This window comes from Hemibagrus wyckioides, linkage group LG08 (genome assembly GCF_019097595.1).
Source record: "Hemibagrus wyckioides isolate EC202008001 linkage group LG08, SWU_Hwy_1.0, whole genome shotgun sequence".
NCBI lineage: Eukaryota > Metazoa > Chordata > Actinopteri > Siluriformes > Bagridae > Hemibagrus > Hemibagrus wyckioides.
The window spans coordinates 21,583,515-21,604,193 of NC_080717.1; the positions used below are offsets into that span (position 1 = coordinate 21,583,515).

Sequence of the window (20,679 nt, forward strand, 5' to 3'; positions counted from 1 at the left end):
GTGTGTGTGTGTGTGTGTGTGCGCGCGTGAGAGAGAGAGAGAGCGCCACACCTGAATAAAATTCACTTTTTCTCTTTCATTCAATGAAAGAAAAAGAAAGAGAGGGACAGAGAGAGAGAGAGAGAGAGGGGGAAAGAAAGTGAGCTGGAGGGAGAGAGAGAGAGAGAGAGAGAGAGAGAGAGAGAGAGAGAGAAAGAGAAAGAATGTGTGTGTGTGTGTGAGAGAAAGAATAAGAGAGAGAGAGACAGAGAGAGAGACAGAGAGAGGGGAAGTGAGAGACAACCACACCTGAATAAAAGTCATTCTGATTAAATACAAGGTTTAAACCTTCAGTGTAAAAGAGTAAAATGGTTCCAGCAGCAGTTCCCACATCAAAGCTCTCCACCGCTAAGTTCCCTCATATCCTTTCTCCATCTCTACATTCTAATCCAGTCTGTCACAGCAGCACCATTCTCTCCTCCTTTCTATCTGTCTTCACTCTGGCTGTGTTTGATCAGTGTCTTTCTCCTCTTCACGCCTGGGAAACGTGCTGAGGAGTGGAGCTGATGAAGAGGGAGCTGATGCGTGTCTGTTGGCAGCCAAATTCAGCTGCAGAGAAACAGCTGAGCAGATGTGTGACATTCACGAGGCGTGTGTGAGTGAGAGAGAGAGAGAGAGAGAGAGAGAGAGAGAGAGAGAGAGCAGAGAAGGTGTTATGATGGCAGCAGTGTTGATTGCTGTTATGCTGTGGCTCGGTGATGAGTCAGTCCCTGTGCAGTTCCTGAGGGTGAGCTGAACTTCATCCAGCTGTTCTCATTTAAAGGGCACATTACACAGCTTTACTAAAGCACCACAACACACACACACACACACACACACACACACACAAGCACATGCATGCACGTACACACACAAGCACATGCATGCACGTACACACACACACAAGCACATACATGCAAGTACACACACACAAGAACATGCATGCACGTACACACACAAGCATATGCATGCACACACACACACGCACACACACACACACCCTTCACTAGTTTTCTATTACAGTTCTTTCATTTTCAATTAAGCCAAAAAGAAAAACATTTCCAAAGTAAAGAGTGGCCCAGACAAATGTCTGACCACCCTGATGTCTGAAACATTGAAAACTGGCCAGAGAACACTGTGTCTAATTAAAGACTGTTCTGAAACATGGACAATTCTTCTTGTTCTCCTTTTTTTTCCTGAACATTTTATGTTAGAACTGTATTGCTACTTAGCTATTGTGAGTATTCCTTTTTAAGAGTTTATTTCTCGTGTTTTACTGTCAACATTATTATAAGTAACAGGAAGTGAGAGTGGACTTATAGGTGATCTTTAACGCGATGCTTTTCTACTGTTTATAAAAAGTAAACTAAATCTCGTTTGTTGTAATGAGTAGAAGACTCTCAGGTGTGTGCTCTGAAATGTTCACTGTGTTTCACTGATGTTTTCTCTACTACTGTTACTAGGGTAAGAGCTGGTGTTAGATTACAGGACACTGGGGGCATCATCTGTAAATCCGGAGGGGGGGGGGGTGGAGGGAGAGAGAGAGAGAGAGAGGGAGAGACACACACACACACACACAGAGAGAAAGGAGGGCAGAGAGAGACAGAGAGGGGGGGGCAGAGAGAGAGAGAGAGGGGGCAGAGAGAGACAGAGAGAGGGAAAGAGAGAGACAGAGAGAGAGGGAAAAAGAGAGAGAGAGAGAGAGACAGATACAGACAGGGGGAGACAGAGAGACAGACAGAGAGGGGGAGGGAGACAGAGAGAAGGGAGGAAAAATTAACACATGACACAGCTTAACAGAAGAGAAAGACAGAAGGTGTGTTAAGAAAAAAAAAGAGAAATACAGAGTGAGTAAGACCGGGAGAAGAAAGAGTGGGGAGACAGAGAGAGGGAAAAGTGAGAGAGAGAGAGAGAGAGAGAGAGAGAGAGAGAGAAATGGAGAGATGGAGAAAGAAAAAGAGAGAGGGAAAGAGGGACAGGGGACAGAGGAAGAGAGGGAGAGAGACAGACAGACAGAAAAAATAACACACAACACGTTAACAGAACAGTAGGCCGAAGGTGTGTTAAGAAAATAAGTGAAATAAGTAGGACAGGGAAGAGAAGGAGATCAGGGTGCTGTATTTGCAATGCTGTAGTTTAATTTCAGCAGTCAGTAATAACAAAACCTCTTTCTGGAAGACTGCTGTGTATTCTGGAAGTGAGCATGTATAATATAATAATAATAATAATATGATGATGATGAGTCACATCAGCAACAGTATGAATGACTCCAGGGCGAGACGTGTGAATGAGACTGCCGTCTTTCTATCCGCAGTTCAGCGTCTGATCCTAAAACCTCCAGGAATGTAGAGATGGCACAGATAGCTCCTAAATGTTTTCTTCATGTTCATACAGGTGACACTAACAGGGCTTAAAAGGGTCTATTAGGTAAGCGTGAGGCGAGCGTTGAGGATAAATCCAGCGCTGCCTGAGGCCTTACAGAGGTGTGTGCTTCATACAGCGCTTAAACACCGGAGTGCAGAAAGTTTCACAACACTCTGATGAGTGTAATCACAATGTCCTGCCTGAGGGTGTGTGTGTGTGTTTTATGTGATATCAGAAGTTAGAGACAGCATTACAGAAGAGGACAGCTGTGTGTGTGTGTGTGTGTGTGTGTGTGAGATAGATAGAGAGAGACTCTTACCTCTCCTGACATATCTGGAGCCAGAGGGATGAGTGGCCATAGAGAGGAGTAGATGCCAAAGAAAACTACCCATAATCCAATGCTGCCCCAAATGGCTATATGACTAAACTGTACAAAAATTAACAGAAAAATATTTAGTAAATTTTTTTCTTAACTGAACAAAACATGTTAATAATGTTATAAATAATTATCTAATAATAATGTAATAAACAATAATTATCTGATTTTTGCAGTTATCATTATATATAATTTATCAGACAAAGGATCAGAAAAAACGCTAGGACTTTCTCTCACATGATCACGTTACTGGATTTAAAAAAAAAAAAAGGGAGATAATTATGTACAATTTACAACCATCAAAATCCCAAATAAATACCAGTACAGAGTCTTAAAGGATAACTGGTTAATAGAGAGAAAGTGTTTTTAGTCGATTGAGTAGAAACGCACATGACTAAAAATCGTGTATGATTAGATACTGTACTTAATCTAACAGCTCTACTGATAAAAGCCATCCAATATTTACTAAAGTAAAATAAATTGCCTTCATTCAGAAAGATCAGATATTTCAGTATAAAAAAAGGGCTGTTCCAAGTGAAATCTCACAAAACTACATTGTGAATTTATGTCTTGAGCACAAATGAGCTCTGGCATGACCTCACCAGCATCACTACCAACATTAATAGAGAGGGAGAGGAGGAGCATGGGGGAGGAGTGAGTCAGGACAAAGGAGCAGAGCGTGGAGAAACTCTTACCATGGTCCAGGACGAGGTCTCCAACCCTGCCTTCAGACACACAGTGATCACCACAAACTGCAACACAAACACCAAGTCTTATTTCTTAGCTTGCAGAAAGCATACCTTCGATGTACGTTTGTGATTTACTCCACAGCATGACTATGAGGATGGCCGATAAGACATGAGCAGGACACACAGATGCTTTGGAAGGACCCAAAAACGGGGCTCCAGAAACCCCACAGAACTTACTGTGTACACCATGTTCCCCAGGAGCAGATAGTCTGGAGTTTTTCCGTTCCCAAAGACCGTATCTGTGAGGAGAATCAACACGAAAGCTTTTTAGTCTCTTGTATAGAGGGCACACACACACACACACATCTTCACGTACATACACACACACACACACACACACACACACACACACACACACACACACACGTGTTTGGTGAAGAGTCTAATATAAGGCTCTATTAAGACAAGCAACTTCAAGATAAAATCTTCACTGAAAAGCTCTGAACAGTTGATTGGAAACATTTCTACAGCCAGAGGGGTGAGAGGCCATAGACAGAACACAATCCAGTGCATACAGCTGCAGATGGACATGTGACTGAATTACATGTGTAGAGATAACAGCAAGAACAAAACCTCAACTCAGTCATCCGCAAAAGCTTGTGCAGCTCAGAGGAAATGATTACTAAGCAAGGAAATGACAAATTATATCAACTTTCTCTGCTGTTTTATTCAGGAACTAAAAGGTATGAATAGTAGCAACGTGTGTGTGTGTGTGTGTGAGAGTAAGAAAGCAGTCAGTGTTTGAAATGACAGCACCACCCTGGCATTTAGATGACTGCTATTAAACACATTAGAGCTCAGACTGCTGCTTCGAGAGAAACAAGGCTATTAAGCAGAACGGCTCGGCCGTGCCATAGAAACCTTTGTCCTCTTACAGCTGAAGGAATCCCCCTTTTTTTGGTCTATGGTAATATTGTACACTGTTGCTCTGTTTGACTTTGGAATTAAATTAATATTAATGTTACATGTGAACCTAGGCTATATTGGCAAAAGTTTAGGGACGTCTGCCTTTACATGCACATGAATGTAATATGGAGTCGGCCCGCCCTTTGCAGCTTCAACTCTTCTGGGAAGGTTTTCCACAAGGATTAGGAGTGTATTTATGGGATTTTTTTTGACCATTCCTCTAGAAGCGCATTTGTGAGGTCAGGCACTGTTGTTGGACGAGAAAGTCTGGCTTATAGTCGCCGCTCTAATTTATCCCAAAGGTGTTCTATCAGGTTGAGGTCAGGTTGAGGTTCCTCCACACCAAACTCACTCATCCATGTCTTTATGGACCTTGCTTTGTGCACTGGTTGGAACAGGAAGGGGTCATCCCCAAACTGTTCCCACAAAGTTGGGAGCATAAAATTGTCCAAAATGTCTTGGTATGCTAAAGCATTAAGAGTTCCTTTCGCTGGAACTAAGGGGCCGACCCCAACCTGAAACACAACACCTGAATTCAATGATTTGGAGGGGTGTCCCAAAACTTTTGGCAATATAGTGTACATGCAAAATTGCACAAATATAAAATGTTATAGCAAAGACTAGCCTGAATTTTTCCATTAAAATGTTAAACCAATGAACTCAAAAGCAATTTATTACACAATTTCTGATAGATTCAGAGTTCATGACTTCTGCCTTATTGAATCAATAAAAAAATTATATTATATATAATATAAAAAATATTATATAAAAATATAAAAACCATTTTAAAATATTAACAAATTATATAAAATATAAAAATTATATAAAAATAAAAAAATATTAAAAAATATTATACAATAATTATAATAATAATAATTTTCCAGGACAACATTTTCTGTTACAAAGCATGTCTGTGTGTCAGTAACATGTCTGTGTGTCAGTAACAACAGTAACAGCCATTTTCTTAAGCTTTTTAAGAGCAAGTATGAAGTTAAAGTCATCAAATAAACCGTGTCAGGTTCTCCAAGACGGTTAAAAAAATATCATCCAATTTCCTTATAAAACTTATAAAAAGATTTTAAAATGTTGAAAATAAATATTTAAAGGGGAGTCACACCAAATATTGACTTTAGTTTATTACTGCTCACGGCTATTTATAGCCTAATTATTTTTGAAGGCATGTTTGCGAGAACAGCATTTCTTTCTACGTGCCCAAGACTTAATCCGTACTGTATTCATCATAACAAAGCATGCGTTGATGTTTTAACTGATATTTCAAGCCTCTTATTGGAGTCGGCCTTTTTCTACGGCTAAATGGTTTCATACACTAAATATACTACATTCTATATAGTGTGTGTATATATTGAATAAAAAGATATTTGGGCTTATATTATATCTCAAACAGTACAAAGCACTGCAAAAAGGTTTAAGTTCATCAGAAAGCTATGATTTATTTTGTACCAAGGTTTATGAAATACTCATAGCTACGGTCAGATCTCTCCGTCTGTGTTGGGGAAAGAAAATGCAGAAGTGATAGGCTTCATATTCCACTAATAACGTTGAAGAAATTAAACATCCCTAGTGTGTGAATATTTCTGTGCTAAACTGAATGAGTATATTGGTGGTTGTGTATAAATATTTGTGTACCAGTGTGTGTGTGGTGCTGACGGGCTGTCAGTCAGAAAGAAAAGTCTCAGCTTTGTTTAAAAAGCCGCTGTGTGGTCCAGCACACTCTCGCACGCACACACACACACACACACACACACTTGAGAGAGTGAGGAGAGGCACAGTGGAAGTGTGTGGTTGCACCACATGAGTAAATCTGTGTGTGTATATATTTAAAAGCCTGAGTGTGTGCAGTCCACTGGGCACTGATTGAGAGACACATAGCGTGTGCAGCACTGTGTTCACTTCTGATTAAAGAATAAAAAGAAAATACACTAAACTTTGGTCAGGTGCGTGTGATTGTGTAATCGCTCTAGCGGCAGACAAGAGGAGATTAAATTTTCTGACTGAGGAGACGTGTGTGTGTGTGTGTGTGTGTGCGCTCACCATGCTGGAAGGCTTTGAGAGGGAACCAGAAGAGGATGACCGAGTGGAAGAGTCCATTCAGACAATGTGCCCAAAAAACCTGAAGCAGAATGGAGGAGGGGGGAGGGAGAGAGAGAGAAAGAGAGAGAGAGAGAGAGAGAGAGAGAGAAACACACAATGAGTGAGTGAGTCATGAGAAAGCCAGTGGCCACCCTAACCCTGTAGCTGACCCCTGGCCCCAGCTTTTGTACGCTCTCAGCACTGGGCTAAGTGGAGGGTTTGTCGGTCCTGTGTGCTCAATAGCCACCCTGCTGACAGACACATTGTATATTCTATATCCCCTATGTGTGTGTGCGCATGTGTGTGACAGAGAGAGAGAGAGAGAGAGAGAGAGAGACAGAGAGACAGAGGCGCACACACACACACACATTATATATGTAGACTAGCTCTGCTTTGCCACCTGACTGGGTTGCAGCTACTGCACCAAAGCCGGTGAAACTCATTCACAATCACTTCCGCTTCCTAACTGGACAGACTGATATCCCTGAAACTGACTTGGTGTTATACTGCGATGATGAAGTGTTCCCCGAGTTGTTTTTGTGTGCGTATAATTACATAATACATAAATAATAAATACATAAACCTTTAAACATAAATAAATAAATAAATTTAAAAAATGGTCAATCCACTATTATCATTAGAGAGTGTTAGCGCAAGGAAGCGATGGAGTTTTATTTGTTTCAAACTTCAAACAATTACATTAAAATAATTTTCTATTACTTTTAATTTTTTTTTTAGTTATTAGAAAGTTAGAAAATTAGACAGTTATTAGAAAATATATACTCATTTACAAATACCATTTTAAAGAAGAAAAAGAAATATCACATAAGTATGTAATAGAGACATAGAGGGCATGAGAGAGGGGATAGAGAGAGAGGAGAGAGGGAGAGATGGAGAGAGGGGGAGAGAGAGAGGTAGAGAAAGAGATGGAAAGAGAGAGAAAAGGAGAGGGGGAGAGAGAGAGAGATGAAGACAGGGTGAGAGAAAGAGAGGGAGAGAGAGGTAGAGAAGGAGATGGAAAGAGAGAGAGAGAGAGCTGTTTCTGTTTTCTGTCTCCCTCCTTTTTCTCCAGCAGTTTGTGGCCTTATCATATTTCACCAATCTGTCCTCTGGAGAATTACAGAGAGTGAAAAACACTCGAAAAAGGACGCGTTTAATACAAACACAGACAGCTCTGAGTAATTAAGATGGATTAACTTTCCTCTACAGCACACAGCGACATGAATGTATGGAAAAAATATTACTCACTCACAGCGCCTGTGTGTGTGTGTGTGTGTGTACTTTGAAGTTCTAAATAAATATGGTCTAAATCCAGCTCGTATGGAATTTACGTTTTGTACAAATGTGCCTAAACAAAAGCTAAGGGCTAATGTGGCATGAAACGGGCGTGAAATCGAGCAGACGCTTACTTTCCGCCTGCGCCTTCCGCGCCGAAGGTTCACTGCAAACATGTCTCCTGACCGGCATCAAAAACTAATCAGCATCACATTCACAACTGTACAGACTTCAGAACATTACTCAAACCAGCAGGTTTCTCTGTAGCGAGGGGAAAAATAAAAACAGGATACTTGAAACCTTCCCCTGTGTTTAGAATATGGAAATCTAATCACAGTTCTTGTGCACTGGAGCATCGGTACAGTTGAGAAACAGATGCATGTGAAGTTTTAATAAGAGTCACAGTACACACTGTAAGAGTCACAGTACACACTAAGAGTCACAGTACACACTAAGAGTCACAGTACACACTGTAAGAGTCACAGTACACACTGTAAGAGTCACAGTACACACTAAGATTCACAGTACACACTAAGATTCACAGTACACACTAAGAGTCACAGTACACACTGTAAGAGTCACAGTACACACTGTAAGAGTCACAGTACACACTAAGAGTCACAGTACACACTGTAAGAGTCACAGTACACACTGTAAGAGTCACAGTACACACTAAGAGTCACAGTACACACTGTAAGAGTCACAGTACACACTGTAAGAGTCACAGTACACACTGTAAGAGTCACAGTACACACTGTAAGAGTCATAGTACACACTAAGATTCACAGTACACACTAAGAGTCACAGAACACACTAAGTCACAGTACACACTGTAAGATTCACAGTACACACTAAGAGTCACAGTACACACTAAGAGTCACAGTACACACTGTAAGAGTCACAGTACACACTAAGAGTCACAGTACACACTAAGATTCACAGTACACACTAAGATTCACAGTACACACTAAGAGTCACAGTACACACTGTAAGAGTCACAGTACACACTAAGAGTCACAGTACACACTAAGAGTCACAGTACACACGAAGATTCACAGTACACACGAAGATTCACAGTACACACTAAGAGTCACAGTACACACTAAGATTCACAGTACACACTGTAAGAGTCACAGTACACACTGTAAGAGTCATAGTACACACTGTAAGAGTCATAGTACACACTGTAAGAGTCATAGTACACACTGTAAGAGTCATAGTACACACTAAGAGTCACAGTACACACTAAGAGTCACAGTACACACTAAGAGTCACAGTACACACGAAGATTCACAGTACACACTAAGAGTCACAGTACACACTAAGAGTCACAGTACACACTAAGAGTCACAGTACACACTAAGAGTCACAGTACACACTGTAAGAGTCACAGTACACACTAAGATTCACAGTACACACTGTAAGAGTCACAGTACACACTAAGAGTCACAGTACACACTAAGAGTCACAGTACACACTAAGAGTCACAGTACACACGAAGATTCACAGTACACACGAAGATTCACAGTACACACTAAGAGTCACAGTACACACTAAGATTCACAGTACACACTGTAAGAGTCACAGTACACACTGTAAGAGTCATAGTACACACTGTAAGAGTCACAGTACACACTGTAAGAGTCATAGTACACACTAAGAGTCACAGTACACACTAAGATTCACAGTACACACTAAGATTCACAGTACACACTAAGAGTCACAGTACACACTGTAAGAGTCACAGTACACACTAAGAGTCACAGTACACACGAAGAGTCACAGTACACACGAAGATTCACAGTACACACGAAGATTCACAGTACACACGAAGATTCACAGTACACACTAAGAGTCACAGTACACACTGTAAGATTCACAGTACACACTGTAAGAGTCACAGTACACACTAAGAGTCACAGTACACACCAAGAGTCACAGTACACACTAATAGTCACAGTACACACTAAGAGTCACAGTACACACTGTAAGAGTCACAGTACACACTGTAAGAGTCACAGTACACACTGTAAGAGTCACAGTACACACTAAGATTCACAGTACACACTAAGATTCACAGTACACACTGTAAGAGTCACAGTACACACTGTAAGAGTCACAGTACACACTAAGAGTCACAGTACACACTAAGAGTCACAGTACACACTGTAAGAGTCACAGTACACACTAAGAGTCACAGTACACACTAAGAGTCACAGTACACACTGTAAGAGTCACAGTACACACTGTAAGAGTCACAGTACACACTGTAAGAGTCACAGTACACACTGTAAGAGTCACAGTACACACTAAGAGTCACAGTACACACTGTAAGAGTCACAGTACACACTAAGAGTCACAGTACACACTGTAAGAGTCACAGTACACACTAAGAGTCACAGTACACACTGTAAGAGTCACAGTACACACTGTAAGAGTCACAGTACACACTGTAAGTCACAGTACACACTAAGATTCACAGTACACACTGTAAGAGTCACAGTACACACTGTAAGAGTCATAGTACACACTGTAAGAGTCATAGTACACACTGTAAGAGTCATAGTACACACTGTAAGAGTCATAGTACACACTGTAAGAGTCATAGTACACACTAAGAGTCACAGTACACACTAAGATTCACAGTACACACTAAGATTCACAGTACACACTAAGAGTCACAGTACACACGAAGAGTCACAGTACACACGAAGAGTCACAGTACACACGAAGATTCACAGTACACACTAAGAGTCACAGTACACACTAAGATTCACAGTACACACTAAGATTCACAGTACACACTGTAAGAGTCACAGTACACACTGTAAGAGTCATAGTACACACTGTAAGAGTCATAGTACACACTGTAAGAGTCATAGTACACACTAAGAGTCACAGTACACACTAAGAGTCACAGTACACACGAAGATTCACAGTACACACTAAGAGTCACAGTACACACTAAGAGTCACAGTACACACTAAGAGTCACAGTACACACTGTAAGAGTCACAGTACACTGTAAGAGTCACAGTACACACTGTAAGAGTCACAGTACACACTAAGAGTCACAGTACACACTAAGAGTCACAGTACACACGAAGATTCACAGTACACACGAAGATTCACAGTACACACTAAGAGTCACAGTACACACTAAGATTCACAGTACACACTGTAAGAGTCACAGTACACACTGTAAGAGTCATAGTACACACTGTAAGAGTCACAGTACACACTAAGAGTCACAGTACACACTAAGAGTCACAGTACACACTAAGAGTCACAGTACACACTAAGAGTCACAGTACACACGAAGATTCACAGTACACACTAAGAGTCACAGTACACACTAAGAGTCACAGTACACACTAAGAGTCACAGTACACACTAAGAGTCACAGTACACACTGTAAGAGTCACAGTACACACTGTAAGAGTCACAGTACACACTAAGATTCACAGTACACACTGTAAGAGTCACAGTACACACTAAGAGTCACAGTACACACCAAGATTCACAGTACACACTAAGTCACAGTACACACTAAGAGTCACAGTACACACTGTAAGAGTCACAGTACACACTGTAAGAGTCACAGTACACACTGTAAGAGTCACAGTACACACTGTAAGAGTCACAGTACACACTAAGATTCACAGTACACACTGTAAGAGTCACAGTACACACTAAGAGTCACAGTACACACTGTAAGAGTCACAGTACACACTAAGAGTCACAGTACACACTGTAAGAGTCACAGTACACACTGTAAGTCACAGTACACACTAAGATTCACAGTACACACTGTAAGAGTCACAGTACACACTGTAAGAGTCATAGTACACACTGTAAGAGTCATAGTACACACTGTAAGAGTCATAGTACACACTGTAAGAGTCACAGTACACACTAAGAGTCACAGTACACACTAAGAGTCACAGTACACACTGTAAGAGTCACAGTACACACTAAGAGTCACAGTACACACAGAGTCACAGTACACACTGTAAGAGTCACAGTACACACTAAGATTCACAGTACACACTGTAAGAGTCACAGTACACACTAAGAGTCACAGTACACACTGTAAGAGTCACAGTACACACTAAGAGTCACAGTACACACTGTAAGAGTCACAGTACACACTGTAAGTCACAGTACACACTAAGATTCACAGTACACACTGTAAGAGTCACAGTACACACTGTAAGAGTCATAGTACACACTGTAAGAGTCATAGTACACACTGTAAGAGTCATAGTACACACTGTAAGAGTCATAGTACACACTAAGAGTCACAGTACACACTAAGATTCACAGTACACACTAAGATTCACAGTACACACTAAGAGTCACAGTACACACTGTAAGAGTCACAGTACACACTAAGAGTCACAGTACACACTGTAAGAGTCACAGTACACACTAAGAGTCACAGTACACACTGTAAGAGTCACAGTACACACTGTAAGAGTCACAGTACACACTGTAAGAGTCACAGTACACACTGTAAGAGTCACAGTACACACTTTCTAACCATAGTGTTGGTATACAGGGTTTTCTTGTTACTATTTAAAGCACAACAATTTAACATCAGATGCTTTCATTTAACTTATATTCTCTATCTATCTATCTATCTATCTATCTATCTATCTATCTATCTATCTATCTATCTATCTATCTATCTATCCATCCATCTATCCATCCATCTATCCATCCATCCGTCTATCTATATATCTATCCGTCTATCCATCCGTCTATCCATCCGTCCGTCCATCCATTCGTCTATCTATCCATCCATCCATCTGTCTATCTGTCCATCCGTCTATCTGTCTATCCATCCATCCATCCATCTATCTATCTGTCTGTCTATCTAGCCATCCCTCTCTCCCTCTCTCTCTCTCTCATATATATATATCCATCCATACATCTATCCATCTATCAGCATCATAATTTTACGAGACTCTCTCACAGTTTCTGAGAAAAGAAGTATTATAATATTTATATTCAGTATTACAATACAGTTTGAGTTATATCCCCAGGTGTAACGTGTATAGTATATCTCTCCATCTCTCTGACATGTTTTCTGAGGGAAGAATTCACGGATCTTTCTGCACATTGTGTTGAATTGCTCCAGTGCTGCACAGCTGTAACAGCTGTAGTAAAACGTCTAGCTCGTCCTAAATCCTTCATGATTAGCGTATAACACTTAAATCAGTGTGTAACAGCAGTGCTGAATCTGTGTTATATCCTCAAATTTTTATTGCAGGAATTTAATGAGCGCTGTAAAGCTTCTGTTATGAGTGATACTTTTATTTATTTAAGTTTTCTCAGAATAGGAAAATGTCTATAATGTGTAAATGTGTCTAATCGCTCTCAGAATTAGGCTGAACAAAACAGCATGTGCGGGCCGGCTGGAGTGGAGAGTGCTGTGGATATTCTGGGAGATCTAACACACACACACACACACACACACACACACACACACACACACACACACACACATATATATGAGGGGGAGAGAGAGAGAGAGAGAGAGAGAGAGAGAGATTATCTGACCCTCTCCCAGGTTACTGCTTTAAGAAAACAAAGACAGGGGCATGAGGCGGAGCAGCAGGACAAAACACAACACACACACACAGCTCACCATCACGGCCCTGATGCCTGGGAAATGTTCTGCATTACCTCAATTACACATTAAACCCAATTAACCAGAACTCCATCACATGCTGCTTCTCTACACAAACTCTCTCTGTCTCCTAAACACACATACACACACAGAGAGACAGACAGAGAGACAGACAGACACACACACAGACAAAGAGACAGACAGACACACACACAGACAGACAGACAGAGACACACACACACACGCACATACACAGACTCACACACACACATAATAGAAAAATAAATCTGTCTGAAGAAACAATCGTTTTTAATGTCCCACCCTTCCCCAGAAACAGAAACACACGCACACACACAAACAAGTACATTCACACGAGTGTATGTTTATATGCATACCACACACTCACCAACACAAAAACATAACGAATGCTAATGAAATCAGTAAATGTTCCTAATCATTCGTCACTACAGCTGCTCCTCCTCTCACCCATTCTACAAACTTATTTTATTTTAAAAAAAACAAAACAAAAAAACATCTTATATAAAAATGAAATACAATGATTTACATTTCAGTTTTAACATGAAATGTGTTTATGATCAGTTTGCTATAGCTAATGCCTAAAGTACCCTTTAACAGAAGAATCAGTTTCCTCCTTCACCTGAAATCTCATCTCTAGACATTCTCTCATTCTTCACTCCTGTTTTTCTTTTCCTCCCCGTCTCATCCTTCCCTTCTTTGCCCTCTCTAAATGCATTTCTCTTTCGCAGGTCTCTCTGTCAGACTGCTTGTGTGTGTGTGTGTGTGTGTGTGTGTGTGTTCACTCTAATCCGTGTCACTGCTGTATTGAGCAGGTCTCCACGCCTGTGGAGCCGGGGCACGCAATGACACAGACCTGCACTTACAGCCTGAAGAGAAGACAGCTTCATTAACAGCAGGGGCAAGCTAACAGACACACATGGGTACACACACACACACACACACACACACACAGATAGACACGGATGCCCACACACACACAAACACACACACAAAGACACAGACACACACAAAGAGACACATACATCCAGACACACACACAAAGAGACACAGACACTCAGACACACACACCCACAGGCGCGCACACACACACAAACATGCGCACACAGACAAATACCCACAGGAACACACACACACACAAAGAGACACAAACATACACCCACACACACCCACAGAGACACACCCACAGAGACACCCACAGACATACACACGCCACAAACACCCACAGACACCCACAAACACACACACACACACAAGTAGACGCATACACAATAAGACAATTAGACACATACACAAAGTATGTACAATGTATGTGTATTGAGAATGGACACAGCCACTGGTCACTGATTAATACTGCAAACAGCGCAGAAAGTAACGAGATATATATTCACAAAAACACAGACTTTCTACTACAGATAAACATAAACACCACACATTCCACTCAGGTCCTGAAAACACAGATCACTAAATACTGAAAAGACCCTGAGTAATCTATCACAACATGTTAAAACACACACACAGACACACACACACACTACGTCTTACACACACACTGGCTATTCATCTACTAACTGTTGAACAGCAGATAAACCCGGTCCTAACAGCAGTTACACAGCAGACCGCTTGATTTACGGTTGTGTATCGTCACTGACAAAGCCTGTTTAGAGCTCCTAATGACTTCCAATGCTTTTATTAAGCCCATAATGCATTGCACTAGGCTAATAAACACCCTGAAGGATAAGGAAACTGTGTGACTGTGGGAAACTGATCTGATGGTGATAAATCAGCAAGATGGTCTCCTACCACATAACAAGGAATCGCTATCCAATAGGAAAGCTTTCTTTTTTGGAAAGTAGGAAGTAAATCATAATTAGGCTAATGAGACAGGAGAGCTTACCTTAGTGTTGAAGCCCTGGGCATTCTGGGAGGTTTTGTACAATTCTGGGTACTTGAGCATGTTTTCTTTTCTGCATGAGCGCTCGAAAATACCCAGGGTCAAGGGTGGCAGAGCTGTAAAGATCTGGAGATGGGGGGAAAGAAAAAAGCCCACAAACTTTTAAATAACTGAAAAACTCAATGTTTTTCCAACAAGTACAATTACACTGAAAGGGTACAATGACAAACAACTGAAACTGGTAGGAAGGTAAGGATGGAAGGAAGGATAGATGGATACTTTAATAATCCCATGAGGGAAATTCCTGTGTCACAGCAGCTTAGACAGTTACAAGATACAACACACACAAATATAAAATGTAAAATTATACACACACACACATGTATGTGTGTATATATATATATATATATATATATATACACACACACACACATGTACACAAGTGCACTGTACTGTAAATGTAAATAATGATCTAAATATGGTCTGATTTGTGGAATCTACATTAGTACATATTCATCTAAATATTTATTTATTTTCTATAATTTTATTCATCAGAAACTTTTTACCATATTTCTGGCTGTACTAGCTATATTTTTGTCTACATTTGTAATAAATAATAATAATAATAATTATTATTATAATAATTATAAATAAAAAAAATATAAATAGATAATATAAATAAATAAATGCACAAGTAAATGTGTAAATACTTGCATGAACAAATAAATAAATAAATAAATAAATGCATATTTAAATTTATAAATAAATTTACAAAATAAATAATCTTGAATTCAAAGAACCTCATTGGATTCTATTCAATAAACCCTTCAAAATAGTTTTATTAGTTTATTAGTTTCATTAGTTTTAGTAATGTCTAAATTTGTAATAAATGATAATAATAGATAGATAGATAGATAGATAGATAGATAGATAGATAGATAGATAGATAGATAGATAGATAGATAGATAGATAGATAGATAGATAGATAATCTATCTTGAATTCAAAGAACCTTATTGAATTATATTCAATAAATCAATTCAATTGATTCAACCAGTTGATTCAATCAGTTAAATATTTTCAACAAGTAATAGAACCATTTTAGGTTTTATCTGCTTTTCTGTTTCTGTTTTTAGGAGACGTTTATCAAAGAGTCTTCAGGAGAGAGGAGTTTGTGTGCTCAGGTTTATAGTAACTTTAATAGGAAAGAAAATCGGCTGATGAGGGAACTATGAAGAGTGGACAAGGACTAAGAGGAACTAACTTGTCTTGCAGATGTTACATGGACTATAAAAAGCTAGAAAAAACAGAATATATTGCTCGATATATATTTTAAAAATTGTATTTGTTAGCTTATGCTTTGGATTAACACAGTTGGTTGTGGAGAAAAATGAACTCTGCTTTGTGCAGTCACTGATGATTTACCTAAAACAACACACCCTGTTAAGTTTTATGAAAAATTCATGAAAAATGTGAAATGTGACGGATAAATCTCATGCATCAAGTAAATATTAATCTAAAACTCCCAGCAGTGTGAGATTCAGAGTAGCGGTTTATAAATGGTGAATTTCCTGTGGAGAAGAAGATGTTAATAAACCCTGCAGTCATCTCGCTCCTCTCTGCATCTCCAGTGACTATCTGGCTTTGACTTCAGTTGGATACTGTTGCTTGCATATGCAAAAGTTATCTCATGTCAACATCTGCTGCAATGCCCATAGCTAGTTAGCAGATCTTCTGGATGGTTTTATTATTCTTTTTCCATCCCATCTCCGAGTTGTGTAGCTGCTGAAAGAGGGGAGCGATATATATTTCGGACTCCTCAGACTCCTCCGCTGGCGCAGCTGCAGCTCGCCGGGTTGAACGACATGCTCCACCGAGCTCTGCTCTCAAAGAGACTGCGACTTTCATTCAGGGGAGGATTCGGACCGCTGCGTCCAACAGACCCCCTCTGAAGCGGTGGAATTCCTCCTCTTTCAGATAAAGAGGGAATGTGCTGTGCTTAGTCGTTACTGCCTCACCACACTAGTGAACCATAACGGAGAGCTGATGGGAGGTGCCTTTTTTTTTTAAAACTTGAGATTCAGACTGCTTTTCCCGTGCTTTTACACTATTCACATTGACGTCTGTCAGACTGAATGAGCTGCTTTTGTTCAATTTTATTCCCATGGATACAAGTCATTATAACAAACACCTATATATCACACTGCAGGAATTTCATGGTGGAAACCACAGTCTATTAATTAATCTCACGTTCTTACTAATAGACAAAATGTGTGTGTATACAGTATAAAGTGTGTGTGTGTATCTGAAGTCAGACTGCTCCTTTATAATGCACTGCTGACCACTTCAAGGCAGCTCTTTCAGGGGCACGAGCGGCTGTAACTGCAGCACATTCAGGACATAGTTCTGGGCACAGAGGGAATATGGACTTGACAAGGGCTCATAAATAACAGGGAGATTTTCAGGATGTCGATGACACAGGGCTGCAGTAAAGGAGCCGCTTGGGCTGCCGCGGCTAATGAGTTTCTTGCCCCGGCACGACAGGGGAGCCGCTTTAACACATTCTCTCTCACAGTAAATTACACACACACACTTACCACGTTATACAAGCCGATGCACCAACGCTCGAAAAGAATCTGACCAGAGAAGCCATTCACAAAGGCAAACCAGATCTGTAAAGCAGAGGAGACAAACGTGTGCATCAGAATATTTTTGCACATGATGAAGTTTACAGTTGAGTCTGGAAAGCAGAATTTATACAATTCAGGCCCTGCATCGTTTGTCAGTAATTGTGAAACTCACTGACATCCGTGCCAGCTAATGTCATTACGTATAAGATGCTATTTAATATCCCAAAGCTTCTTTAAATCTCAAAATGAAATGCTAAGGAATATTAATTCATGTATAGCATTGCGGTGTTTTCTATATAACTGTGTACATTTTTTTCCTCAGGAACATCAAATATACACATTAGGATGAAAATGTGGGAAGAGACTTAAGCAGCTATACGTTTTGAACACTCAGCACTAAAACTTTTATACTATAGAAAATACCCAAATATTTATTCGTAATTCTCTATATTTTGCTCTTATTTTTATTCCGAATTTGTCCCTTCCTTCTGTATGTTGGTATAGACATGAATTTTATCAAACATAAAACAAATTTTTATTCCCAAGTCTGTAAAAGTATATTGGATTATTTTAACTGCACATAACACCCTGCACCGTTTTGCACACCGACATTTCTGAAATTTAAAAAGACAATTCAGCCTGGTCCAAACAAAGCAATGTTCTTGCTGCGGAAATGAGAATCTGCTTAAATCCCAGAAGATCTCACACTCCGCTTTGATCAAATCATTTTTATTGTCGCTGGGGGATTTGGGTGGACATGGCGCAAGTGAGAGAGAAATGTGTGGGGAGATGACCCCTGCTCCTAGCAGCACCACAACACTCTCCATCACTGATAGTGGAGGACAGTGGCTTAGTCAGAGATTACCATCAAAGCAGCGGCACAGACTGCAGGCCCAGACTGGGACTTTGCACAAAACTGTTCGCTGTATGCAAACCTTTGGTTCCACTTTGGTGCCTGTGCAAGAAACGATTACTTATAAAATGATGCGGATGATTTAAGACGTGACTTTGCTACTGAAATGAAAAGGCTGAAAAAGGTTCAGTGTCTGTCTGGATACAGCATCAGTTCAGCACATCATTAGTCAGAAAGTCAGAAAGGCATTTCCATGCCAAGGATGAGTTGCCCATGAAGAAGGTTTGGGAATTGGAAAACAGGATTTCTTTTCACTGTAACTGTTCCCATGGCCTGGAGGGAAAGGATCAGAGGAGGATAATAATCACTGGAGTTTCCCTGCTTGAGCTACTTTGAGAGGCCCAAACCATCCAACCCTGGAGTTTTTTTTTGTACAAGAGAAACCACAAATACTTGTCTAATATCAGTGGAACATCTACTCTCAGTCTGGAGAGTTATGGGGCTTAAGGGAGAAATGGGGGGGATCAGAGGATGTCTAGGATGAGGCGAGGCCCAGAAAAAGTAAAGATAAGGTGTATCTAAACCATATGCCACAGAGGCCATGATTACCACCTCATATGTCCGGTACTGAGTGCTGAGGCCATGACTCTGCTCTTCCTGTCCAACACCCTGAGGGACCAAAGATAGTGAGGAAGAATACTGCTGGGTTTGAGAAAGAGAAAAGCAATTACATGATCAGTTAAGTATGAAATTGTGCAGTACTGATATAGATGGAGCTCTGTATAATTTCAATTACACAGAGCGCTTTATCATCATTTTAAGCTGAAGAACGTCGCCACATTTCAGGGTGAAAAACACTCAGCTTGGCACTTTTATTTGTGCATCGCTTCTGCTCTCCCATGTCAGAATAACACTGAGACTGCATGCCAATAGGCTGCGTGTGTGTGTGTGTGGCTGTAGAGCAAACACCCGGATCGGTGCGTAGGCCCTGAATCAAGCGGACATTTCCCTGCTTCATTTAACTCCATTATGAAAGCATGAATTGCTACAAATTCTCGATTTTGACAGAGCCCCCAACTGAGGCCCCTGAATGCAACAGCAGCCCCCTTAACACACAAGCATACACACACACACGCACACTGGTGCAAGCCAATGTGTGAAAATGTTCCCAAAACAGATGTCTGTTGCCCCTCCTTTTCACACCCTCAGGGCGAGAGAGGGAGCGGACCCCCGGACTCCGCCCATCCCATTCCAGCTCCCACACTGCTCTCCATCAGGTGCATTCTACCGTGATATTGTTTTTAAAAGAATGCTGCAGCCTCTCACAACCTTTCCCTTCTTCTTTCACTCACACACACACAAAAAGCCAAATCCTGCTTTCTCCCCATACAGCAGACAGGTCAGTGCACGGCTAAAGTGAACACGCTAATGCACATGCTGCAGTTAAAGTCCTGATCTAGTGCTGTGTGATGGCCTGAGACCTGCATTTGCCATCTCCAGGCTAACTAAGCCCTCGCTGTAGTGTTGTGCTAAATAAAACCATCTCTATTCATAGGCGGCAGTTAAATGCGTTTTTGTCACTGAGTGTTTTGGCCTGCTGCTCTCTCCCTCTCGCTGGGACTCTCTGGAGAGAGGCACGCATTCATTTGCTCATTAAGGCTGCAGCTTTTCCTCTCCGTTCCTTTTTCCCTCCCGCTCTCATTCAGCACGGCTCAGCATTGGGGTGTGGCTGCCCTCTCCCCCCACTGCACATTCTGAAAAAGCAAGTGCCTCTAGAGTGTGTGTGTGTTTCAAATGAGAATTGGTCAGATAGTCTCGAAGAAGAAGAAAAAAAAAAGCCCCAGCAACTCCAAA

At 40.8% G+C, this 20,679-nt stretch overlaps 1 protein-coding gene across 4 annotated transcripts in view; it reads right to left on the minus strand.

The window, feature by feature from the left end:
- The window catches only part of atp8a1 (ATPase phospholipid transporting 8A1), a 160,562-nt gene that overhangs the window by 9,972 nt on the left and 129,911 nt on the right, over positions 1-20,679 (minus strand). For all 4 annotated transcript variants that reach the window (XM_058396948.1, XM_058396945.1, XM_058396947.1 and 1 more), the window contains 6 exons: positions 17,940-18,014; positions 15,347-15,469; positions 6,466-6,544; positions 3,685-3,746; positions 3,454-3,510; positions 2,702-2,809 (listed from right to left, as the gene is read on the minus strand). In XM_058396948.1, coding sequence (XP_058252931.1) covers positions 2,702-2,809; positions 3,454-3,510; positions 3,685-3,746; positions 6,466-6,544; positions 15,347-15,469; positions 17,940-18,014 — 504 coding nt within the window. The remainder of the gene's footprint in view (positions 1-2,701; positions 2,810-3,453; positions 3,511-3,684; positions 3,747-6,465; positions 6,545-15,346; positions 15,470-17,939; positions 18,015-20,679) is intronic.